This window comes from Podarcis erhardii (assembly GCF_964252035.2).
Source record: "Podarcis erhardii genome assembly, chromosome: 6".
Lineage (NCBI taxonomy): Eukaryota > Metazoa > Chordata > Lepidosauria > Squamata > Lacertidae > Podarcis > Podarcis erhardii.
In genome coordinates, this window is record NC_138510.1 from 27,930,826 (window position 1) to 27,958,008 (window position 27,183).

The 27,183-nt window shown below is 42.9% G+C and overlaps 1 protein-coding gene and 1 long non-coding RNA gene across 2 annotated transcripts in view; both read right to left on the minus strand.

The window, feature by feature from the left end:
• Positions 1-15,192: 15,192 nt before the first annotated feature.
• Positions 15,193-27,183, minus strand: part of LOC309345236 — a 278,649-nt gene continuing 266,658 nt past the window's right edge. The window contains exons 2-3 of the long non-coding RNA XR_014158128.1: positions 16,918-18,733; positions 15,193-16,692 (exon numbers count right to left, since the gene is read on the minus strand). This is a non-coding gene — a long non-coding RNA (uncharacterized lncRNA). The remainder of the gene's footprint in view (positions 16,693-16,917; positions 18,734-27,183) is intronic.
• On the minus strand, positions 19,534-25,336 carry SRSF6 (serine and arginine rich splicing factor 6). Its single transcript, XM_081868140.1, has 6 exons — positions 25,071-25,336; positions 24,571-24,719; positions 22,969-23,090; positions 22,557-22,765; positions 22,129-22,212; positions 19,534-21,945 (listed from the first exon to the last, which is right to left on the minus strand). Exons 1-6 carry the CDS (start codon positions 25,175-25,177, stop codon positions 21,582-21,584), a joined length of 1,035 nt encoding a protein of 344 aa, XP_081724266.1. The 5' UTR covers positions 25,178-25,336; the 3' UTR covers positions 19,534-21,581.

Sequence of the window (27,183 nt, forward strand, 5' to 3'; positions counted from 1 at the left end):
GTGGTTCACAAAGCAGACCATGGAAGGACACCAACACCTCGCCACCCTTCCAGCAATTGCTGCCTCAAGCAGTCACTTCATTCTGCCTAATGGTAGGGCCGGCATTGTGTAGCATCATCATCAGGCTGTTAACCTTGTGTGTTTTTTCCACACTTCTACTTTTTTCCAAACTGCAGATACTCCAATTGTTGTTGTTGATGAAAGTGTGGAACTGAAGTGCAAGCTCCCCTTAATAGCCTTCATACTATTCTTCCATTTTGATTATTTTATTTTTAAAGAGGTGTGATTTTTATGCGTGCAGTGACCTGTTTGGGGACAAGAGTGGTGACCCTGTTGTCATGAATCTGTTTCACTGCACCTTCACTATTATTTTTCCAAGTGGCATAATTTTATCAACATGGTTGTTTTCATTTGTGCTAACATATATCCTCACACAATATAGTCACACACAATAAAATATAGTCACACAATAGCACTAAAAGTATTTTAGCCCAAATTTAAAACTGATATAAATAAGCATGCTGCCTTTTCCAGTCTCATCAGTTAGCATAATTTTAGCACCATGTTTATCCCCATATTCTGATTCTGATGTTCCTTAAACCCTTTAAAAAGCTTTAAGTCATAATGTAAAAATGATTAAATCAAAAGGGCACTTTGGCCAAAATGTTGTTTTTTTAAAAAGGTGTATTCAGCAAAATTGTTTGTTCCCTGCCCACATACCAACACACATAAAAATGTGCATCTTGAGAGAAAATACTTTTGGAAATTCATATTTAAAATAAAAATAAAAAAATGATTTAAATACTTTTAAGTAACTATTTTAAAACTGCATTTAAATCAAAATTTTAAACCTATATATATATATCAGATTAATGTGGAATTATGAGTGAACATATGGGAAAGTGACAAGGGCTGAGAATACAGTGATTTATCCATCTCTTTCTAAAACACACTCACACACAGCAGCAACAGCAAATAACCTTCAGGGCGCCAAATTTTGGCCTCGCACAGGGCACCATATTATGAAAGATTACCAAAGTCCACCCCTGCCTAAAATTGTCTGTTATTCAGGATAAACAGATTAACCGGAAGACAGACAGTTTGCTAATCTTGAGTGATTTTTGTTGTTGTTACACCTTCAAAAGAACAGCAGTCCCTATTTCTGATTTTTTGAGAGTCTCTTCTCTCCTTCCCCACCCCTGGATTTTTCAGCTTTAAATGTATGTATGTGTGCATGTGGAGTTTTAGCTGTCCCAGTTTCCATAACGACACAATATACTTGTTCTTCAGGACTGCAGTGTCAATTTTTAATCATATCACATTATTTTGGAATTTGATTGCATTGGTGTGGAACTTGGGTTGCTATAACAACTGTGCAGTTAAATATATATATACAAAATTCTACGTTGTGGTAACATAGTCCTAACACCTAGATAGGTAACAGGTTTTGTGTTTATTTAAATTTGCAGTCTGCTTCATCCCCCAAGGCTTCAGGCAGGTGACTCTTCACAAACTCATAAATGCCTGTATTTTATTTTTAAACATATACGAAACTAATATGGGGCAGAGGAGGGAAGAGAGCAATCACAGTCATCACCCTTTTTAAAAAATAAATAAATTTTTATTCACTTTCTTTTCTATCATTACATACATCTCATATCAATAACATACATATTACACCTCTTCACCCCTTCCCTCCCAGGCTTCCCTCAGCTTCTTATTACATACTGCTGTTTTTAAAAATCCACTATATCATTTCTTCATGATTTTAAATGTTTTATGTTAATAAAGATGTGAGTGTTTATTTAAATCCTGCCATCAAGTCAATGTTCTTTCTTTGTTTCTGCAAATATATTATAAAAGGTTCCAACTCTTTTTCAAAGTCACTGTTGTGCTTTTCCCGTAGTCTATCCGTCTATCCATCAGTTTTGCTAGTTCTGCATAATTCGTCAATTTCTCTTGCCGTTGTTCTTTTGTTGGAATTTCTCCAGTCTTCCAGTTTTGTGCTATCAGAATTGTCACCACTGTAGTAACATACATAAAGAATGTCCTTTTCTCTTTCAGCAGATCTTGACCTAAAATACCTAACAGGAAGGCTTCTGGTTGTTTAACAAATGTCATTTTCAACATTTTCTTCAATTCATTGTGTATCATTTCCCAATATATTTTTACATTTTTACAATCCCACCACATTTGAGAAAAAGTACCTTCAGCCTCACACCTCCAACACTCCTTCTTTTCATTTTTATACATTTTTGCTAATTTGACTGGTGACATATACCATCTATAAATCATCTTCATGCGATTCTCTCTCAGCAATATACAGTCCTTAAATTTCAAATTTACTTTCCATAGTTTTGTCCAGTCTTCAAATTGTCTATTGTGGCCTATATCTTGTGCCCATTTTATCATCACCGACTTTACTTCTTTGTCTTTAGTTTCCCATTCCAAAAGGATATTGTATGCTTTTTTAATAATTTAGAATTTTCTTCTATCACTTCCTTTTGGAATTTGGAAACCGAATATGAAAAACCTTTCATATTATCCTCTTTGAAAATATCCTTTAGCTGTCTATGGTGCAACCAACTTTGAAGATGTTCTTTTATTTCTTCATATTCTTTCAGTTTTAGTTTTCCCTCCTGTTCTACCAATAATTCTCTATATGTTGGCCATTCTCCCTTTCCCCCCAATGTTTTAAGTGACAATGCCTTAATAGCTGATAGCCACCAAGGTGTCTTATATTCTAGTAATTCTTTATATTTTCCCCAAACTTTGAACAATGATCTCCTTATTATGTTATTGTGGAACCCTTTATGTATTTTTGCCTTTCCATACCATAGATAAGCATGCCATCCAAACCTGTTGTCACATCCTTCCAGTTCTGTTATTTCCTCCTTATCTAACCACAGGCATCACCCATGAGCAACTTGGAGGAAAAGCTATGGGAAAAGTGTTCCTCCATTTCCTCCTCTGTGCAGGCTCAGCCACTCAAAGTCAGCTCAAAAGCAAAGATGTCTTGAAATGCTTCTAGAAGGTGCAGATGGTTCAGCTTTGGTGAATCTTCAGGAAGAGGGAACCTAGGATTCCTGCCTTTTCAAGTGGCAAATTATGATGTAGAACAGCGGTAGGCAACCTAAGGCCCGGGAGGCGGATCTGGCCCAATCACCTTCTAAATCCGGCCCGCAGACAGTCCGGGAATCAGTGTGTTTTTACATGAGTAGAATGTGTCCTTTTATTTAAAATGCCTCTCTGGGTTATTTGTGGGGCATAGGAATTTGTTCATCCCCCCCCCTCAAATTACAGTGGTACCTCGGGTTACATACACTTCAAGTTACAAACGCTTCAGGTTACAGACTCTGCTAACCCAGAAATAGTACCTTGGGTTAAGAACTTTGCTTCAGGATGAGAACAGAAATCGCTCGGTGGCAGCAGTGGAAGGCCCCATTAGCTAAAATGGTATTTCAGGTTAAGAACAGTTTCAAGTTAAGAACGGACCTTCGGAACGAATTAAGTACATAACCAGAGGTACCACTGTATAGTTCACCCTACCACATGGTCTGAGGGACGGTGGACTGGCCCACGGCTGAAAAAGGTTGCTGACCCCTGGTGCAGAAGGACTCCAGTTCTATATCCAATACCTCAAAGATCGCCTCTCTCCATATGAACGCACCTGGACCGCTGGGGTGGGTCTCCACCCCCCACTGCTACATAACATGGAGGTTCCCCAGCCATAACCAACACTTGCTTATACAGCAATCATTACTCAGGGTTAGAATAATAGAATTATAGAGCTGGAAGGGACCACAACGGTCATCTATTCCAACCCCTGCAATGTGTGAATCTTTTGTCCTACTTGGGGCTGTAACCAATGTTAGTCCTACTCAGAGTAGACCGATTGAAATTCATTGACATGGACTAACTTAGGTTCATTCATTTCTTTTCTTTTTTAAAATTTTTTTGACAAAGTAATCATCATAAATAAATAAGAATCAAAATGTGCACCCCACCACCGAGACCATTCCATTATAACTATCCAACCTTCCAAAATTTCAATACCTCTTGCGATGGTTTGACCCCTTTCCATTTTAACAGTACAAATTCTACGAACACCCTCCATATCTCCTCAAAATAATTTCTCCTGCATGTTCCCTGTTTTACCTTAATGGTGCATATTGTTGTTGTTGTTTAGTTGTTTAGTTGTGTCTGACTCTTCATGACCCCATGGGCCAGAGCACGCCAGGCAATCCTGTCTTCCACTGCCTCCCACAGTTTGGTCAAACTCATGTTCGTAGCTTCGAGAACACTGTCCAACCATCTCGTCCTCTGTCATCCCCTTCTTGTGCCCTCAATCTTTCCCAACATCAGGGTCTTTTCCAGGGAGTCTTCTCTTCTCATGAGGTGACCAAAGTACTGGAGCCTCAGCTTCACGATCTGTCCTTCCAGTGAGCACTCAGGGCTGATTTCCTTAAGAATGGATAGGTTTGATCTTCTTGCAGTCCATGGGACTCTCAAGAGTCTCCTCCAGCACCATCCCGCACCTCTTTATACCATTCTTCCATTTTATATTCTGCTTGCCCCTTCCACTTCCTAGCTATAATAATTCATGCAGCTGTCAATAATTTTGTGAGCAAGTCCTTCATAGCCTGTGAACCTCCACCCCATCGTAAATTGATAATAATGCTACCTCTGGACTTTTGGTCAGCTTTAACCCAGTGATTTCTGTTATCTCCTTAAACACCCATTGCCATTTTATTTTTTTTACATATTTACACCCCTACTACATGTGAACATAATTCCATTTCCTGGCATCCCCTCCAACATAACACCGAATATTCCTTGTTAGGTTCATTCATTTCAAAGGGAATACACTACCCCCCCAAAATGTAGTTGGATACAACCCTCAGCACTTAAAGTTTGCTATCAATATCAGATGGCTTACTGCAGGAATGAGGCAGCTCAGGGGCCAAATGTGGCCCTCCAGGCCTCTCTACCTGGCCCATGGAACTCTTTATTTTTTATTTTATTGATTAAGTTCCTGTACCACCCTTTATCCACAAATTACAAGGTGGCTTATAGTATAAAAACGCAGAATACATAACAAAATAACAAAAACAAGCCAATAAAAATAATATTCCCTCAGGGACCACACCTCTCACTCACCATGTTTCACACCTTAAACATTTGTACTGGACTGGAATGAGCCCTTGAACTCTTACAATGCCTTTTCCTTGTCTGGATGGATGTAGAAAGGATTCTAGGTAGGTAGACTATAGTATGAAGGTAAAAACTACAATAATCACTCCACTCACCTTTGCTACCTGCCCTGTCTGTCACTGTGGCCTATGACCCTCAGAAAGTAGCCCACAAGGAAATGCAGCTCTCAGGCTCGGAAAGATTCCTCGGAAACATATACAGTGAGGGGGGAAAGTATTTGATCCCCTGCTAAATTTTTCCCGTTTGCCCTCTGACGAAGAAATGACCAGTCCATAATTTAAATGGTAGGTTTATCGTAGCTGTGAGAGACAGAATAACAACACCTCACATTATATTTCTATGCTATCAGTGACATCCTCTAGATGTCAGGCTAACCATCTTGCTCACTGAATTTTGTGGGAACGTGGATCTTTCTTGCTGTCACTGCTCATTGCTTTGTTTTAACTGCTGTTTTATATTGAATCTTGTCCACTGCTTCATTTTTTATTGTTGCCATTTGTTATCTAAGATTATCCACCTTCGTTTCTAGCAGTTTCCAGAGCAGTTAGGTCTGTTCATCAGTTGCAGCAGAAGAGCAAAGAAACTAGTGGTGCCTTAAAGACTAATACAGTTATTAGAAGACTAAAACAGTATACAGTACACTTCTTTGGATGTGGGAAGTATTATTCTGAGTCACAGAAGTGTGTGTTTCTCTCTCTCTCTCTCTCTCTCTCTCTCTCTCTCTCTCTCTCACACACACACACACACACACACACACACACACACAATCACTTACTTACCAGGGATTATGAACCAGTGAGGTCAGAGAGAAAGAAAATGTTTTCTCTCTGGCCTCACTGTTTATAATCCCTCTTTCAACAATTTGTGTGTGTGCATACTTACACCCAAGCACTTGTTATACAAAAATCAACTTATCCAAACACAAGAAATGAGTATCCAAATCTTGATATACACACCACAGATCATAGAATCATAGAATCATAGAGTTGGAAGAGACCACAAGGGCCATCGAGTCCAACCCCCTGCCAAGCAGGAAACACTATCAGAGCACTCCTGACATATGGTTGTCAAGCCTCTGCTTAAAGACCTCCAAAGAAGGAGACTCCACCACACTCCTTGGCAGCAAATTCCACTGTCGAACAGCTCTTACTGTCAGGAAGTTCATCCTAATGTTTAGGTGGAATCTTTTTTCTTGTAGTTTGGAACCATTGCTCCGTGTCCGCTTCTCTGGAGCAGCAGAAAACAACCTTTCTCCCTCCTCTATGTGACATCCTTTTATATATTTGAACATGGCTATCATATCACCCCTTAACCTCCTCTTCTCCAGGCTAAACATGCCCAGCTCCCTTAGCCGTTCTTTATAAGGCATCGTTTCCAGGCCTTTGACCATTTTGGTTGCCCTCCTCTGGACATGTTCCAGTTTGTCAGTGTCCTTCTTGAACTGTGGTGCCCAGAACTGGACACAGTACTCCAGGTGAGGTCTGACCAGAGCAGAATACAGTGGCACTATTACTTCCCTTGATCTAGATGCAATACTCCTATTGATGCAGCCCAGAATTGCATTGGCTTTTTTAGCTGCCGCGTCACACTGTTGGCTCATGTCAAGTTTGTGGTCAACCAAGACTCCTAGATCCTTTTCACATGTACTGCTCTCAAGCCAGGTGTCACCCATCTTGTATTTGTGCCTCTCATTTTTTTTGCCCAAGTGCAATACTTTGCATTTCTCCCTATTAAAATTCATCTTGTTTGTTTTGGCCCAGTTCTCTAATCTGTCAAGGTCGTTTTGAAGTGTGATCCTGTCCTCTGGGGTGTTAGCCACCCCTCCCAGTTTGGTGTCATCTGCAAATTTGATCAGGATGCCCTTGAGTCCATCATCCAAGTCGTTGATAAAGATGTTGAATAAGACCGGGCCCAAGACAGAACCCTGTGGCACCCCACCAGTCACTCTTCTCCAGGATGAAGAGGAACCATTGATGAGCACCCTTTGGGTTCGGTCAGTCAGCCAGTTACAAATCCACTGAGTGGTAGCATAGTCAAGACCGCATTTTACCAGCTTCTTTACAAGAATATCATGGGGCACCTTGTCAAATGCCTTGCTGAAATCAAGGTAGGCTACATCCACTGCGTTCCCTTCATCTACCAGGCTTGTAATTCTGTCAAAAAACGAGATCAGGTTAGTCTGACATGACTTATTTTTCAGAAATCCATGCTGACTATTGGTGATCACAGCATTCCTTTCTAGGTGCTCACAGACTGTTTGCTTAATGATCTGCTCCAGAATCTTCCCTGGTATTGATGTCAGACTGACTGGGCGGTAATTATTTGGGTCCTCTCTTTTCCCCTTTTTGAAAATAGGGACAACATTTGCCCCCCTCCAGTCTGCCGGGACTTCGCCTGTTCTCCAGGAATTCTCGAAGATGACTGCCAGTGGTTCTGAGATCACATCTGCCAGTTCTTTTAATACTCTTGGATGCAGCTCATCTGGCCCTGGAGACTTGAATACATCTAAACTAGCCAAGTATTCTTGTACTATCTCCTTAGTTATTCTGGGCTGTGTTTCCTCTGCTGAATCATTTGCTCCAAATTCTTCAGGTCGGGCATTGTTTTCTTTATCGGAGAAGACTGAGGCAAAGAAGGCATTGAGGAGTTCAGCCCTTTCTGTGTCCCCTGTTTGCATTACACCATCTTCTCCTCTGAGTGACCCCACTGTTTCTTTGTTCTTCCTTTTGCTACGAACATACCCATAAAAGCCTTTTTTGTTGCTTTTAACCTCTCTAGCAAGCCTGAGTTCATTCTGTGCTTTAGCTTTTCTGACTTTGTGTCTACACGTGCTGGCTATTTGTTTGAATTCCTCATTGGTGGTTTCCCCCCTTTTCCATTTTTTGTACACATCCTTTTTCAATCTTAACTCAGTTAAAAGTTCTTTAGATAGCCACCCTGGCTTCTTTAGGCACCTTCCATGTTTCCGTCTCATTGGTATTGCCTGAAGTTGTGCTTTTACTATCTCCCTCTTAACAAACTCCCAGCCATCATGAACTCCCTTTCCTTTTAATATTACTGTCCATGGGATCTCACCCAGCACTTCCCTAAGTTTTATAAAGTCGGCTTTCCTAAAGTCAAGAAATTGAGTCCTAGTATGCTTGGCTGCTCCTTTCCGCTGTATAGTAAACTTCAGAAGAGCATGATCACTCGCGCCTAATGATCCTTCCACTTCTACCCCACTAACCAGGTCATCAACATTGGTTAGGACCAGATCTAAAATGGCTGTTCCTCTTGTTGCTTCTCCCACTTTCTGGACAATGAAGTTGTCTGCAAGGCCAGTGAGGAATCTGTTTGACCTTATGCTCTTGGCCGAGTTTGACATCCAGCAAATATCCGGGTAATTGAAGTCCCCCATTACTACTATCTCCCTTCCTTTTGCATGCTTGGCCATCTGTTCCAGGAAGGCATCATCTATGTACTCCGTTTGGCTTGGGGATCTATAGTAAACTCCCACAATGAGGTCCCTGTTATTCTTTTCTCCCTTAATTTTGACCCAAATGCTCTCACTTTGGCTTTGAGGTTCTAAATCTTGGATCTCTTCACAGGTACACACATCCCTGACATATAACGCCACTCCTCCTCCTTTCTTGTCTGGTCTGCTTCTCTGAAATAGATTGTAACCCTCCATTATTACATTCCAGTTGTGGGACTTATCCCACCAGGTTTCAGTGATGCCTATTATGTCATATTTAGTTTGCTGTACCAAGAGCTCAAGCTCATCTTGTTTATTACCCATGCTTTGCGCATTAGTGTACAGACATTGAAGTCCATTAATCATTCCCCCGTGTCTCTTATTTAAGGATTTTTTCCTCCCACCACTAGGTCTGCGTGCTGTTTGCTCCATTTGGTCTATGACATTTGGATGATCATCTTCATCAATTGATAGACTCCTACCTTCAGGAGCACTGTCTTCCTCCCCCACATTAGTCAGTTTAAAGCCCTCCTGATGAGGTTTCTGAGATTTTTGGCAAAAACATTCCTCCCAACCGTTGTGAGGTGCAGCCCATCTCTTGCCAGAAGTCCATCTTCAAGAAACTGCAGTCCGTGATCTAAGAATCCAAACCGTTCCTGTTTACACCATTTGCGAAGCCAGCTGTTCACTTCCACTATTTTTCTCTCTCTCCCTGGGCCACGTCGTTCAACTGGGAGGACAGATGAGATGACAATTTGTGCATTTAATTGCTTCAATTTCCTGCCCAGAGCCTCATAGTCTCTTTTGATCTTCTGGAGGCTATTGCTTGCAGTGTCATTGGTTCCCACATGAACCAAGAGGAAGGGGTATTTGTCAGTGGGTTTTATGATTCCTTGCAGTCGTTCAGTTACATCTTGGATCTTAGCCCCGGGGAGACAGCACACTTCCCGAGACATCTTGTCAGGCCCACAGATCACTGCTTCTGTTCCCCTCAGTAGGGAATCCCCTATCACCACCACACGCCTCCTCTTAGGTTTGGTCGGGGTTCTTCCGTGATCTGCCCGTTCCAAGGTCGCCTGCACATTCCCTGAGATTCAGATATCCAAACAGCCAGACCTGCTTCTAGTACTGTAAGCAAATAAGCAGCCTAAAACAAGGTTTACTTTTTTGTGCTTTGCTGGTTTACGGTAGCCATTTTGCCAGAAACCATGGTGGGATGGAGGGGGAAAGAGGGAGAGGTCAGACAAATAATTGATTGCCTTTTGCCAGGTTTCAGAGGTTTTCCTGGATTTTCCCTGTGTTCTTTTGTCATTCTGGGGTCAAACTTCTATGGTCAGGAGTGCATTAGAAATTTCTCCATAGGAAAAAAAAAAGGAAATTGCCTCATTTTTATGCAAACGTTTGCCTAAAAGAAGATTTCCTGAAAACGCATTGTGTTTATATAGCAGGATTTGCACTTAATGTAGCTGATGAAGTGGACCATCACCCCCATTCTGAACCATAGTCATTAAGGTGCCATCAGACCCTTTGTTGTTTCTCCAACAACATGGCTGCCTCTGTGGAAATTTACACAGTTCTGATGTTCTGTAAGATTGTGGGTAAAAAAAACACACCTTGTAGTCCCCTGGGATGGGCCCCCTCAACCTTAAAGTCAATCCTGGCTGTGGGAGAGGATGCCTGGGAAATAGAGTGCTTCCACTTGGCAGCTTATTATGGACTCCATATTTCTTTCCAGGCACAATTCAAGGTGCTCATTTTGCTCTATGGGTGCTGCTTCCACATAACAGCTTATTGTGGACTCCTCGATGCTCATCCACACAAGTTTTGCATGACTTCACCCTCATCAAAATGCCATATCCCTGCTCCCCTTCTCACTTTAATCCAGATTTACTTTTCTTGTGAGCCTTTTCCCTCCACCCATACTGGATTTTCTGCAGAAATGGTAAAGCTGAATCAAATGGGAACATAATATAGGATGTCATTTTGATGAGGATGTTGTCACGTGAAATGATGCACAAAAGATGCATGCATGAGCAGCTCCAAGTCCACCACCGGCTGCCATGTGGAAGCAGCACTCACAGATCCAAAGTAGCCTAGAAGACAATAGAAAGCCCATGGAGACCCTGGTTAAATGCACTTTTGTTGGGACTGCTGCTTCCTTCACCATTTGGAGCTTTTATATCAAGCACGTTACAATAACTATGCCCAATGTTTTGAAGTGTAATCTTGTTGAAATACAATTGTTAGTCTGAATCCTACAACAAAATCACAGCTTTCCCCACAAATGGATTTGAAAAGAGCTTCAAGTTGATAACCAACCACTTCAGATATTGCAGCGAGTGCAAAGACAATAGTGCTTCACAATTCCTCTCTCTGCCTCTCATCGAAAGGGAAAAGAAATGCATCCACCCAGTTTCAGAAGAAAATATTCACCTCACAGTAGGGAGCAACTATGTTGTAATAATAATAATAATAATAATAATAATAATAATAATAATAATAATAATTTATTTGTACCCCGCCCATCTGGCTGGGTTTCCCCAGCCACTCTGGGCAGCTTCCAACAAAGATTAAAAATACATTAAAACATCACACATTAAAAACTTCCCTGTATCATTCTCCCCTACCGCCATTGGACTTCAGGAGATGGGAGAGAAACCATAAACCCACTCTCTTTCTCATGGTTTCTTTAGCACGTTCAAAGAGACTCTGATATATCTTGGAGTCTCAGGTATTATTGCAATGGATCCAGGAATATTTCAAATTTAAGAAGCCAGTACTCTGTCACTAACAGGAGTCACTATTTTTCCCAGTTCAAAAGGGCTTCCTTTATTATTGTCCATATTCAGCATTAACTGGATCATCTGTACCCAGTCATTGGGTAGCTGGGTCCAAGCCTTGTTTTGGATAAAAAGGTATAATGAAGTTTTTAGTGCTATCAGAAAACACTAACACTGGACTTCCCCCTTTTTTTGCAGTGTTATCCAACAGCCAGATAATATACAGCCATACCTTGGATCTCAAATGTCTTGGCTCCCAAACAAAATGACTCCCAAATGATCGAATCCTGGAAGTGAGTGTTCCCGTTTTTGAACGATTTTTGGAAGCTGAATGTCTGGTATGGCTTCCGCGGCTTCTGATTGGCTGCAGGAGTTTCTTACAGCCAACTGGAAGCTGCGCTTTGGTTTCTGAATGTTTTGGAAGTCGAATGGACTTCCAGAACAGATTTTGTTTGACTTCCAAGGTACGGCTGTACATTGAATTGTAGAGGGAAGAAGATGGGGTCTTGCAGCACTCCACACTGATCCCAATGTAAAGGAAGGCAGGAAGATAGCAATTGCTTGCTATCATCCTTTCCCTGCTAGGAATGGCTGTAATCATTTGAGTGGTCCTGAAAAACACCCGACCAGGTCTTCTCATCGTATATCCCCAGCCCTCATGATAGTATCAAATCATGCCCAAAAGATCTACTATTATTGATGACATTTATAAAACAAAGCAGGTATGGTTTCAAATTCGATGGGAGACCATGTGTTGAGATTCCTGCATTGCAGGGGGTTGGACTAGATGCCCCCAGAGTTCATTCCCAACTCTATAATTCTATGAGTCAATGATCTTTTGTCAACCAAAGTACATGACTCCTCCTCCCCGTCCTCCCTTTTAACACAATACATTTGTAATGTATTCTAGTGTTCCCTGCTTTGGAATGCATCATTTCAGAATGAAATGGGCTATACAAAGTGAAAGGCTTGTATTTAAATCAACTGCACTTTCTAATTCACAAATGTGAGAAATTAAATACATATATTTAGCATCACCTGTGAAACTCCCTAGCATTATATTTAATTTGAAAGCAGGATTAACACATTTGATAGGAGGCTACAGAGTTCTGAAGAAATGTTTACTGAAAATATATACACCACTCTCTGCTGCTTTGCAACGAGGTGACATGAGAATGAGGCAGAAAACTGGGTGCCTCTTTAGCAGAGGAAGAAAACGATTGAGAAATCAAAGAACAGATTTCAGCACAGCACTATTCTGTAGCAGCTACTTGCTCCCCTCCACACACATCAGTGTCCAGGTTCTTGATACTTGGGCCAGTTAGCACACATGGGAGGTGGAAAGTTGTCACTCTGGACAGCACCTTGAAGCATTAAAAGAGGAAGAGAGTGACTTTCTTTCTTTCAGTCTTCTAGGTAATGTCCAGAGTCACTTCCAGACACAGCATTGAGAGCCCCAAGTTCTCACGTCCTTGAGATTCCACAGCAAGCAGGAGATTGTGCAACTTTGTCTGCAAAATGGTGGACAAGCATAAACTTCAGCAGGTTGTTCATCATCCCCGGCACCTTGACTAGGTTGGCTCTTTACAGATTTAAGGGCAACTACAGCTGCCACAAGGGAAGCGGGTGGCGCCGTGGGTTAAACCACAGAGCCTAGGACTTGCCAATCAGAAGGTTGACGGTTCGAATCCCCGTGACGGGGTGAGCTCCTGTTGCTCGGTCCCTGCTCCTTCCAACCTAGCAGTTTGAAAGCATGTCAAAGTGCAAGTAGATAAATAGGTATTGCTCCTGCAGGAAGGTAAACGGCGTTTCCGTGTGCTGCTCTGGATCGCCAGAAGTAGCTTAGTCATGCTGGTCATGTGACCCGGAAGCTGTACACCGGCTCCCTTGGCCAATAAAGTGAGATGAGCGCCGCAACGCCAGAGTCGGTCACGGGGTCCCTTTACCTTTTTACAGCTGCCACAGCAGTCTATGTAAAGGTAACTCTGTGGCAAGTGGTTGAGCGCTGTGTGTAGTGGAATACAATGTGTGTTTTAATAACTTACCCTCCTGGCTCCATCTGTCTGAGAATGTCACTAAATCAGAAGTACTTGGACTGGAAAGCTGTGGGAGAACATACCTGAGAAAAGCACTGGCCATGGCCAACATATTGTTCCTCAGCTTTTGACATGGCAAGATTTTTAGATGCAAAGGGTGCAGGATGCCATCAATATCAGGGGGTGGGAACTCCTCAGGGAATTCTGGAATCCAATTGACTCAAGGGTCAGACTAAATCAACCAGATACAGTGGTACCTCGGGTTAAGTACTTAATTCGTTCCGGAGGTCCATTCTTAACCTGAAACTGTTCTTAACCTGAAGCGTCACTTTAGGTAATGGGGCCTCCTGCCGCTGCCACGCTGCTGGAGCATGATTTCTGTTCTCATCGTGAAGCAAAGTTCTTAACCTGAGGTGATATTTCTGGGTTAGCGGAGTCTGTAACCTGAAGCGTATGTAACCCAAGGTACCACTGTATAAAATACCGGGATAGCTGGCTCATTGGTTTGACCTTGAAATGCTGTTGTTGCATTATGGAGATGATGATAGCCATACATGATTGGTAAACAAAACTGCATACAATGGAACTCCCATCATCTAAAGTCTAAATATATTGCAGTGCTTTTTGTATTCCGTTCACTGTGTTTCCCTCATGCAGCTTTAGGGCAAAGTGAGGACCCTTCCCATTTATCTAAACCTCACTGGCAAATTACAGCAGATATTGCTGGATATGCATGCAAATAGCTTTAGATACAATAAAACTTAATTATTGCACTGTTGATAAAAACCATTAACATGCTATGTCACTGATAATTAGAGTAATAATGGTTAAACATCTCATCTTGTGCCTGCCATGCATTTACTGAAAAGCCAAATATGTGTAACACAGCCACAAAAGGAAAGGGGGCCGAGGGGAAAGATAACCAGAATGCAATCTCTTTGGGACAAAGGAACAGTTTTCAGGTGTCACAGCTCTTTGGAAACACACAGTGTGATCCACAGCGTTTTTGGGAGGAAAAAGCTATAATCTATACTTTTACAGGTTGCAGCACGACTGGATATTTATTTAATTAACTTGTATTAAAGAGCACATCAATTAGGATATGTGTGCCACCCTGGGCTCCTCTAAGAGAGTGAGATATAACATTTATTAATAAATAAAATGTGTGTGTGTGGGGGGGTGGGTGTATCTGTGCCTTGCCTAAATCAATTGCCTGAAATGCAACCACAGAATTAAAACAGCACCAGATGCAGTGTAGGCTGGCCCATTAGGGCAAATGGAGCAAACAGGGAGCTGCCCAACCCTCTGCCAGCCTTATCTGCTTGCCATCTTCCTTACAACTACTCAGGGTGTGGGTGTAACTGCCTATCATTGCACAGGGCACTGCTGAACTGCGACAACCCCAAGGTCTGCCAATGCTGGTGACACCAACCATAGGATGGAAACCAACATTGAGCAAACAAGACTTCCTTCCTTCCTTTCCTCCTTCTGCAGCTCCTGGCCTGCCGCCCCAATCTTCCAGAGCAGACTTTGGCAGATGTTACCGAGGGCTGCAAGGGGAAGGAGAGGAAGGGGACATTCAGTTGCATGAGCTCATGCACTGAATTCAGCCTGGCGGATTTCAGTTTGGTCGATGAATCAAAACATTTTAAGATTTGCTGCAGCCAAGGTTCAAATGTCTAAGCTTGGATGAATTCAAGATTTTGCTACTAGGCCAGGTTCAAGGTTCCTGCATGAACATTGCTGCAAAGCACCTTCAGGACCATCTGTCTTGATCACGGAGATCCTCTGACGACTTGTGGTTCCTCACACTCCTGAAGGTTTATTGGCCAGTTAGAAACTGATCCCTGTTGCAGGTCCCGTCCTGTGGAACTGCTTGTAGAGATTCCACAGGAACCATTCATGTCTTCTTTTAGACATTTCCTAAAAACTGTGTTACTCAGTTGACGTGCATTTATTCTTTGCAATGAGAATTCATTTTTAACAACCCAAATTTATTGATGTTTCTGTTGCTTTTATTGGAACGTTTATGCTGTGTGCTGTCTTGCTGTGTTTTTATGCGATTGTGGTCTATAGGTTTTTCATAAATTGTAAGAGCATTTTGTGTTGGATTTTGAAGAAAGAGGGGTGTGTGCCTCTTCCTCTTCGCCAGTCTTCAGAAATAGCCATTGCTGCCGCCGCATCTCCTGGGGCCAGTGTGCCATTGTGTCTCCCTGCGAGTACAGGAACAGGGAGGGGATGGCAGTCCTACACCAGCCCATTCCCTTCGCCAGCTGCAGCTATCTTGTTAATGCAGCAGTGCCTCATTTACGCTGGCAGCCGCTGACCTCCCACAATCAGGCAGAGCTCACTGCTGCCAGAGGAAAGGAAGGACAGCTGCTTATAAAGATAGCCGGGCGAGTATGGAGAGGAAGACTGAGTTGGTGTGGTGTGGAAAGCGCTGCTGAGAAGCATGGGGCAAGGAAATGCAATGCAATCCAGCTCTCTCCTCACTCCAGCACTGAACTTCTTTCACCACTGGAGGAAGACAGACTATTCCTCGGTTTTCCAAATAGGCGCACAGGACCCAAGCCTCATACTTCCTGGTTAGGACAGTTCGCGGACTGATCCTAAAGTTTACAAAGCTTGAAACAAAATCCCCTCCAATGCACTCTGAAGAGTTTTGAAGACTGCTAATTAAAAAGATTTCTAATTCTGAACCATAGTTCCGCTTGTCTCTCAAGACAGAGAGAGTAACACCATGGGTCGTAATGCAGAAATGTTGACTTTCTGCATTAGTCAATTTGTTATTTTAATTCTGAATACCATTTTATTAACTTTACATTGATATAACAATCCAGCCTCAAGGGCATCCTTATTAAGCGTTCCTGAATTCTGTTCTTAATGGCAAGCCAAACTGCTATGCTTTTATCCTTTCCTCTTTCATTTATAAAGCAAGCAGTAATTACATGTGCTGGATGCGATGCCAGCTCAATCACAACTGTTCTTCAGAGATGTGAAAGCATTTGATGGGGGGGGGGGAGAGTTTTTCCAACTATTAGTTTCCCATTTGTAGAGTGGGACCATTCATGCTGCATGTGGACATCCTGTGTGCCAGAAGGGACCAAGGAAGAGGAGAAAGACTGTGCACCCCCATGTTCTGCAGGGAAGTACTGAATTTTGAAAAAGACCCTCTAAACTATCAGAAGTGAGGAATGTACAGTGGTACCTCGGGTTACAGATGCTTCAGGTTACAGACTCCGCTAACCCAGAAATATTACCTTGGGTTAAGAACTTTGCTTCAGGATGAGAACAGAAATCGTGCAGCGGCGGCGCAACAGCAGCAGCCGGAGGCCCCATTAGCTAAAGTGGTGCTTCAGGTTAGTTTCAGGTTAAGAACAGACCTCCGGAACGAATTAAGTACTTAACCCGAGGTACCACTGTATATGCACACAGCCAATGTGACACAGTGATTAGATAAATCTTCTGCAACCTGGTGTCCTCCAGATGTTTTGGACTATAACTACTCCTTTAGATGAGTTGTCCAAAACATCTGGAAGAAACCAGGACTGGAAAACTGGGTTAGAAGACTAAGACCAGTAAGATCCAGTTTCTGATCAGCCTCCTTCCAACCTTGAAGCCATTGCGAGGGCTGGATGGATGCCAACCCTGCCTTTCTCCTCAGAAGAGGCACTTCCTAGGTGGAACAGCAAAGGCTGCAGCCATCTGCAGAACTAGTTCCAAACTTAGGGAGACCTTCAAACCTGTGAGCTGGGCAATTCTCAGTTCAAGAGATGCTGCAGCAGCTGAACAGCTTTGACCCAAGTAAACAGAACCAATGCAAAGGTGTGTTTGTATCACCCACTTGATGAGAAAATAGAAGCAAATTGATGTACACCCAAATAAGCAGGATGCTGTTCAGCTGCTTTGCATACTGAATGCTGTACTGAAATCAATGCAGGTCAAATAACCTACACTGAGACTTTGATGCAGATTTAGATGCAATCCACAGTACTGCCCGATCTTAACTAAGCATTAGCAAGCTTGCCCTGGTCAATTCTAAAGCCACCAGCAGCCACCTGACCAGGGTTTCCATGGGACTAGAAGGGTAAGAGGTAGAGTTGTGTGTCACCATCATCAAGTTCACACTTTATACCAAGCCTCTAGGAAATTGGTCTTCAACCTGGAGGACCCAATACCAGGTTAGAGATGGTATTACCATCTAAGATGGGTGGCAACAGCAACAATGTCACCATGATAAAAAAGAAATGGATCCCCAAATGAATGTTTGGCTTAAAGCTGGGCCTCAGGTGGGAAACTATTGAATACTGCTGATTTAGAAGACTTCCCCCAGTAGTTTCTTGTAGATGTTAAAAAGCATGAGGGACAACATGGAACCATGAGTCACTCCAAAGACCAGCAACTATGAGGTGGAATAGAAGACTACTGGAATTGATTACAGCAAGTTATCTGTGGGTTCCACCTTTTTATCTGCTGAGCTCCCATAGAGGCCCTTCACTACTCTAAAGCAATCCATTAGCTCACATTGTACAGGTGCAACATTGACAAAGTAGACAGATAAGGATCTGGTCCTCTGGTTGAGATTCCCCACCCTTGTTTAGCACGTTGTTCTTTTGTTGGTTTGAAACCAGCCAGGTCATGGGACAGCGGCATTAAGAAGTGGGTCTCCAAATGCATGTTTGGGTTAAAGGTTGCTCCCAGGTCTTGAAAAAGCTGAAGACTACTGGCAGTGTTGCATGCAAAGCAGGCCAGTGTGTCCACAATATGCAGCATTCACAAGAGGTGGTGATTGCCTGTTCTGGATTTTTAGACAGTCTGTACAAATTGTATGATCATTAGGCCAATCAATGGCTATTAGCCACAACAGCAAAATTCACACCCCCATATTCAGAGGTTTCCTGGTGTGGAGGAATGAGCCGAATCATGTCCTGCTTGTGATCTTCCAAGGTACTGGGAAATTATCTGAGGCAGCATAAGCAGTTTTATTCTGATATATAGTTCTAGTATAGCTCCCATAATATTAGAACCCTGGGCCACCAATAAAGCTGAATGTTAGAAGATTCAATCAAGACAAAAGGCAATCCTTCACATAACCAACTATGGCATTTGTCCCCCAAGTGGTGATGGCCACCTTGCACAGCTTTAAGAGAGGGTTAGACAAATTCACAAATGTGTCAGACTCAAGCCTATCAACAGAACATGGCCTTGTTTCCATTAACACATGCCCAGGTTGCATCAATACTAGACTGCTATAATGTGATCAGAATGGGTTTGCCTTTAAATAGCATTTAGAAAGGGAAGGGGTGGAACTAAGTCACCTGTAAGCCATCTTGGTTAATGAGTAGGGAAAAACATTTTAAGTAGGATGTAGTAGTACTGCCATTCACTTTTTCCTAAATGGAACAGGAACATGCAACTTGAAATACTGCATCTGCACCCACTTATGCCTTCAGGTTGTTGGCTTCCAAAGCCTGCCTCAAGATTCATCAGACTAGCACCCACTAATCACAGGGCCTTCTCAGTAGCAGTCACGTTCTTTGAAACTCTCTTAAAAGGAGCATGCAGGGCTGTTTTTGCTAGTTTTCAAGCAGCCCTTAAAAACTTATTTGCTTAAATCTGGATTGTATTCATAATATTGTAATCTGGATTTTAATCAACTGCAGATTTTTTTTAAAAAAAAAACTGTTTTGTTTGTATTTTAAAATTTGTTTCAATAGTCAGGAGAGCTTAGCCCTCAAACATGGCCCCTTAATTCCACCAATTACCTGACAGACTTTATGCTGAAAAGTCTGCAATTTCCTAGATTCTCTGTGAGAATGTGAGATAAAAGCTTAATGAAATGGTGAGTATTATACGAAATTCGAGTTTTAACTGTGAAATATTCAGATGTTGCCTGATTTGTTTAAAAGTGTATGAAGTCTTTCAGTGACAGCCATGCTTTGCTCCAACCCCAGGAGAGTAAAATTAGGATGAACACAGGTAGCAAGCTGTGGAGAAAAAAGTATTTTATATGGGGGGTTTTTTGCACTGGAGGTGAACAGATGAGAGCTTCGCCAATGCAAGCTTTTATTGCAACTCACATTTTAAGACTTCACAACTATGAATCTATGGCAGTTGTAAAGGTGTATCTGTAGCTATGATAAGGGTTATTTCCTTACAGGTGCTGATCAGAAAATAATTCCTCCGACTGAAAACATTCAGATGTCCTGGCAAAATACATATAAACTGCTTGAATCTATTCGCTTTTATGTACCCAGTTTTGCTTTTCAGCAAGTAAGGCTTCCTATGTGACAATCCTAACATAGTTGTTGAACAATGATCCACACTAGTTAAAAGTCTATGTATTCTGAACAATTTCAGTCATGGTCTGGAATTGGCACCTTAAACTGAACCTATAAAAACATTAATTACATTAATTCAAGAGAAGGGACAATTAAATTCTAGCTTATGGCCTAATTGGCCCCTTTTTTCCTGCTTGAAGCTTATGCTGAATACTGTATTTCAATAGGTATTTCGTTATGCCATCTAAATGGTATGCTGCATTGCTTCAGTTTCTAATTTTAGGGCTGCATTTTTAATGTATTGTATTCTTTGGCCATGTACACCACCTCTGAACATGCTTACTCCCCGCAAAATACAAAACAACTTCATAAACACAAAGAAAAACAACCTTATGGAGCTCTCATTATAGTGCTCTCATTATAGGTCAGAAAAATACAAATGATTCTAGAGCATAAGGTCCCTGAAAATGTATCAGCTTATCACTAGAGCTGAAGTAAAGAAGAGGGGCTGACCAATTTCTTGCATGATTGTTAAGCATCATCAGGGGAGCTGTGGGGCTACTGAAACTTGCACTAACCTGAACTATTTCAGTTTTCAGGGCTTGGATTTGCTACTAAATGGCAGCTAAAGAGTAGACATTGTTATGAGTTTACCAAAAAAAGCATAAAGTTTGATAAACAATCTAAGTAAAAAGAGGAATCTGTTTCCCATTTCAAATAGTATTAAATCATTTGTGATAACATTTGCAATAGACCAACATTACAGGCCATTTCCAATTTCCTTTACTTGCATACCAAAGCTAAGGTTAGACTACTCTATAACATCATCTAGCAAATAAAGCTATGCTACAAACACTGGAGTCAATGATTTAATTTTATACAAGTCAAACTACACATTGTATAAAGGTTACACGGCTGTGCTAATATTCTGTTATTGTTGCTAACTGGTTTGCTACAAACATTAGGGGAACTGATTTTATTTCTAATCCAGCTGCACAAATCATAATAGGAAATCTAGTTCTTGACTACCCATTAACACTAGAACTTAAGTTCAGTACAAGAAGTTTCATCAAGTGCCATCAATTTCATGGGAAGTTAGCAACCTCTTATAACGGAGATGCAGAATGTGGCAGCAGTTAAAACAACAAAACAACCAACCAAAGAACTTGGCAACTAAAAAGTAATGTGGTACCTTGAATTTCACTTGATGTTAGCTTTATTTTGTTAGGCAAAACTGCAGCATGCAAAGTTAGAGAGGATCATTTTTATTAGGTTGTCAATACTGCCTCAAGATGGTGACAAAGGAGCAAAGAAGTAACTTCTGGCAAGTTTGGGTACAACACAGAAGAAATGTTCCAATTCAAACTCATAGTTGGCTTATCAGCTTTATAAGCATCTCTGACCTGTTCACTAAGGCTCTCATGCACTTTTAGAAGCAAGCCATAGCCTATTAATTCCAGTAATTTTTAAATAACGGAAACATTTATGAATAGTTACCTTTCCAAAAACCTTCTGCACTCAAAAGATTTTATATAAAACTCATTTTCCACTGCCCAGATTTCTGATGGGGCACTATTAAAAAATAATAATCAAGGATTTGCCCTAATTTCTACAAAAAGATAATCTTTTCCTGCTCTTTACCACTTTCATAAAAAGTTTTAGATATTTCAAACTTTTGCGCCTCGTTTATGTGGTTTTCAGATTGCTTGTTTCTGCAACTAAGCAGGCCAACTTCGCCAAAACTAACATAAAAAAGACCTCTGGCCTGGAATACAAATGTTCCATAATCATGTGAAAAGGGAAATGAGTTCCAGTATTAATCTTGTGAACTGGATCGTGAACGTGAGCGGGATTTTGAATGTGATCGTGACCGGGATCGCGATTCATTCCTCTTGGGTGGGGATTCCGACCGTGCCTTTGCTGGTTCATCCTGCATTGGCGAATTGGAACGAGATCTGCTCCTTGACCTTGATTTAGACTTTGCTTCTCCTTTACCATTTTCTTTTGGCGATCCAGACACAGACCTGGATCTGCTGCGAGACTTCTCAGACTTCTCTTTGGATCTGCTGCGGGATTGTGAACCCCTGTCAGATTTCATCTTAGACTTGCTCTTTGATCTCGACTTTCTACTTTTAGATCTGGACCGTGAACGATCTTTGCTTCGAGACCTAGATTTAGAGCTTTTCAAAAGAACAAAAGTTATTTACTTATTGCAAGTCTACACACAGAAGCCCATTTGTTTGGACGCATAGTAATTTAAATACCAATGAACAGTGTGAGCACTTAAGCTAGGAGAATATTTCTATTGGACACACCTCCTAATGCATTGTTGGCAAGACAGACAGATAAATTCAAATTCTCACCGAGATCGGCTTTTTGAGGCACTACGGGATCTACTGCGGCTGCTCCTACGACTTCTACTACGTGATCTCCTTCTGGAACGGGACCTAAAAAAGAAACACAGCAGCTATTTGGGCACCATGCACCACTGGCACAACAGGACTTCTTTTTCTTCTCTCTCTCTCTCCCCCCCCCCCCACCCAATCTGCTGAGAAGGATGTGCTGGGGACAAAAGCGGAATTTAATTGCACATACAGAAGTCCCAATCCAGAGTTCAATATTAGTACAGCCAGCTAACTTTAGTAGTATAACATCTGAAGTGGGGACCCCTGTTACCCAGCACTGCAAGGTGTATTCTTCTCTATTCAGGGAAATAACTGCTGCATATCCCCATTTCCGGATTTAAGTCATACGCAGAAAATCTTACAAACCACATCAGCACCAAAGATACCTTGATCTACTGCCAGAATAAGATCGTCTATGGCTTGACCGTGGCTTGTCTTCAACCAGCCTGATCTTTCGTCCATTTATCTCTGTACCATCCAATTTGTCCAGAGCACGCTTCATGTCAGAGTAAGAACGGAATTCAATTACTCCTTCATTTGTGCGTTCTTTGTGAGCATCCGCATAGGTTACCTCACCAGCTTGCCTCATAAAATCCTGAAAGAGAAAATTGAAGTATTAAGTCTCTCCACAAACATAGGAAGGACACTACACTAGCTTCAGGAAAAAATCTCAGCAAGTTCAGCAAACTCAATACACATACTTTTCAAAGTGAACTGGCATTCTTCAAAGTTTATGGGATTCAAAGAGCTGTTTGATAACTTGCTTTTTTTAAAAAAAAAATTATTGTGTCAACGTACTTTCAAATCCTGCCAACTACAGCGACTGGAAAGGTTTTCAACAATTAATCTGTATTCTGTGCGAACAGGTGGTCCATATTTATCTCTTCCTGATGCTCTTCGACTGCTATATCCTCCTCCACCTTTATCATACAAAGATACAAAGTTAGCAACCTTGTACAAAAGCAATGAAAGTTAGTTTACTTTAGTTCACAAATTGCATTTACAGGAGTAGGACTTTATCTTTCTAATCCTGCAACAAAATTTTTAATTCGCCACATTTTATATATTAAGGGCAAATCAAAGACTAAAATCCTACAAGACTGTGCTCCTAAACTCTGTTAGAGAGTGACTGCTCCTTATTAGATTTACCTTGCTAAGTTTTATTTTACAGAACATTGTAAAATATAAAACTTAACTGATTACATGCATTTCTACATTTTACAAAAACGATTACTAGATTACACTAAGTACTTACATCACAGTATGAGGTATTTGGTGGTGGTTTGGCCACAACACACGCAAGGTAACAGTCACCTAGTTCAGTTTAACCAGTTTTGTCTAACCCTTGGAATCCTCACCATCACCCTGCGTCTAATGGCAAAAGGCTGCTGTCGTCATGGCTTCCGGTAAGGTCAGCCAAAGGGTCATAGGGCAAGGGTCACACAATGTATGGAAAAGCCATGGCCAATCAGGAAAGGCAGTCATCTTAGCCTCAGTGGACACAGCCTCAGCCCCACTGGTCACTTTTAAATTGAAACATCAAGGACTTGTTAAAAAGTTTGAATTGAACATGCAACAACTTTAAAAACAAACATACATATTTGCAAGAAATCCCACCCCCACCAGCAACAACCCATTAGAAAATATATTTGACTGCCTTACTGCTCTTAACCATTATATAAATAAGTCTGACGCGTCCCAGACCCTTTCCAGGAAAAGCTAAACAGAATGGGCTTTGCATCAGCATCTAGTCATTTTATTTCCAATTCGAAATAATCAGTTTCTGTGAAAGTCAGCTATCGCCACCCTCAAAAGTCCCAAGTTACTTATGCTCGGGAAAACGAAGCAAAGTGCTTCTGAAGACAATACTGCTTAAATAGGGCTGTGCCTGTTTTAGGTTAGCGCCTCCACAGCACAAACTTTCTCCGCAGAGTTGCAGTTTTTGCTATGCAATATCTGCACGGAATGCATTCTGATTAAGAGCAGTGAGTTCTTAATACAACCCCCCACACAAACGCCCCCCCCCCGAGAAACCCCAGCCTAATCAATAAGGACCCTAAACTTTTGGAGTGCAGCTTGGCACTGCGGGTGCCTAACCCCCACCAGAAAACTCCCTAGGCTATGTACCCAAAGGGGAAGAAGTGCAGTAAAGCCCCTCCTAATAACCCTGCCCAATCCACCCCCCCCCAACCAGGGGCCTACGATCCCTTCCTCCCCAAGCCCCGCCGTGTTCCCTCCCTCCGCTTTCCCCACATCCCGAGGGGCCAGTCCGACCAAACCCACCCACCCCCCTTCTCTCCCCGCCTAACCTCCCTCCCCGCCTGATCCCTCCCCCTCCGCGTCCCCCCTTCCCGCCTCCGCGCGCCGGCCCGAAGTAGGCCGCGGCGGAGCAACACTCACTGCGGCTGCTGTAGCTGTAGCCGTCCCTGTCCCGGCGGGGGCCGCGGGCGTGCTCCACGATCACCCGCTCCCCGCACAGGTCCTTGCCGTTCAGCTCGTAAACGGCGTCCTCCGCGTCCCGGGAATCCTCGAATTCCACAAACCCATACCTGGGGGGACGGGGGACGGGAAAGTTACCCTATAGGCGCGTCATATACGTCTATTCACAGGCATTCTTATAGGCATAATAAACACGAGCACGTCGGCGTCAGGCACGCGCGAACAACAACGGGCCCGGCCTGGTCGTGAGTCCCTGAGGCGCCGCCGTCAAAGGAGGGCCATTCCGTTCTCCCTCTCCGCCTCACTCGTTCCCTCCGCTGACGGGACAATGGGGGCTGCCGCCATTTTGAACGCGACGCCACGCGGCATGAGAGGAGGGGGAAGAAGCGGCGCCCCAAGCCCCCCCCCCCACCCGCTCCCGCCTCACTCGAGGAAGAAACCTTCCCCGCCCGCCGCCTCACCCGTTTTTCAAGTCGACTTCGAGCAAGCGGCCGTAGCCGCTGAAGAAGCGCTGCAGGTCCTTTTCCCGCACATGGTAGCTCAGGCGGCCGATATAGACGCGCGGCATCTCCCGCGACCTAGAAAGGGAGAAAAAAAAGGGGGAAAGAGAGGGAAGAAGGCGTGAGAGCCGAAAAGCAAGATCGGGCGCCGGCGGGACAAAAAAGGCCTCGGGACACTCGCGGCTGCGGCCTGCTCCGCAGCACAATGGCGCCCCACCCCCGCGCGGGCTTTTATAGGGGTGGGCGGGGCCTGGTCCGGGTCAATGGCGTGCGAAGGCGTCACAAAAGGGAGCCGGTGGAACGAGGGAGTGAGAAGAGCAAGAGGCGATGGGGAGTGCGCGTGCGCGCAGCTCTCCGGACGCTTCCGTCGTGCCGTATCTTAAGTTTGCGCTCCACCTGGAGGGCGGGGGGGGGGGGCAGTTGAAGATCATGTGAGGTGGTAGTAGACTCGCTAGTTTGCGCATGCGCGTTGGCCCACGAGCCTAGAGCCGTTCGATTTGTGCTACGTGCAGGCTTCGCTTTTAGAAAGCGATAGACAGGAAAGGGCGAAAACGCAGAGTGACGCCTAACCCCATTTACCCCGGAGTACGCCAACTGAATTGGACTTTTAGTATATTGTGTTTTCCGTGCCCGCTGAAGATCTTTATTTTATTATTTTTAAATAAATTTACTTTTAAGAATATTAGCTAGGTGCAGAATCGAAGAAATGGCTTCAGCGGTACAGTACAAGGCATTTGCCGTTTTTGAGCCAGTAACAGTTATTGCAAAGCAAGGTTGGTGAATGCAAGACACCAAGCAACAATGGATCCAATAACTGCTCCCCCGCAAGACCCCACCCCTCATAAAAGCCTAATTTGGTAGCAGTGCGCACGCAGCGCACCCTCCACAATAACGCTTCAGCAAAACTGAATTACAAACCGAATTACAAGTAGCAGACAAAGACGATAAGGCCATGAAAACTATTTTACATGGCAATATATAAAAGGATAAAATGATAATCTGTAAGAACAATGGACAAGACGGAAAAACAAAAATGCAGATGTTAGGCGGTCCATTTTTTTTACATAGGATGCTGTGGATTGTCTTGCTTATTGACATAACTGATAAAAGCCTTTTAAGTTGAGATCTTTCCCAGTCTGCACCTCTACTGGAATTATTTTTAATTTTTTTTAATCACTTCTTGTTGGTTTCCCTGGGCTCCATTGGTGGGATATAAATTTAATAAATAGCAAATGTATGTATGTTTGTTTGTTGTTAGAACCCAGTCTAATGCGGCTATCCAGAAAACCTAGCTCTGGACCTGCCCTTCAGCCCCATCATCTGCTGTCCTGTGGCCCTCAGCATCATTATTTTAAGGAAATGTGGCCCCCCAACAGAAGAATGGCTCCCCACCCCGTTCTAGAACATGGTTTGAGTAGCTTGTTGAAGGTCCAGAGCATTGGTAGTGCTGAAGGGCCTAGTGTGAGACATAGCATACAAAAGGGCAGTGATGGTTGAGAGTTCGGGGGCAGGAGAATGTGGAAGAGCCCTAACTTAAAAAAAAATAGTAATTCCAAAATCAAAACTAGTGATTTTGTAGTGAGGGCAGAAGCAACTAACCAGCAGAAGGGGGGCAGAGGGGGAAGGAATGAAGTTGGTGGAGAAGTTGGTGTGGGGCAAATACAATGGTGTAGCCAAACTGGTGTTCCTGCTTGTGTGTTTGCACTGCACCAACCTTCATGCCGCCTCTGGTAAGGAAAAGTGAACCACCTTCCAGGAAGCTTGCATAGCAACTCCATCCCACCTTGCTTCTGGGGGAGGGGATGAAAAAATTGTGGGTGTAGCCCCCTGGTGATTACTGGGTGGTGTGTTTGGCGCTACATAATTTTTGATTTTGATGCCCCTGTGCTAGATAGAGCTTAAAGCTTTTGGCAGATCTCTCAAAGGCCCCCCCTTTAAATATTTAAACTTCTCTAATATTCATTACCTCCTTAGTATTAAAATGCACTTGTCATTGCTGCTCTCAGACACGCTGCTTCATTTTGAAAATATACAGTTCCCTTGGGTTTCTCTGTTTGTGTTTGTGACATTCAAC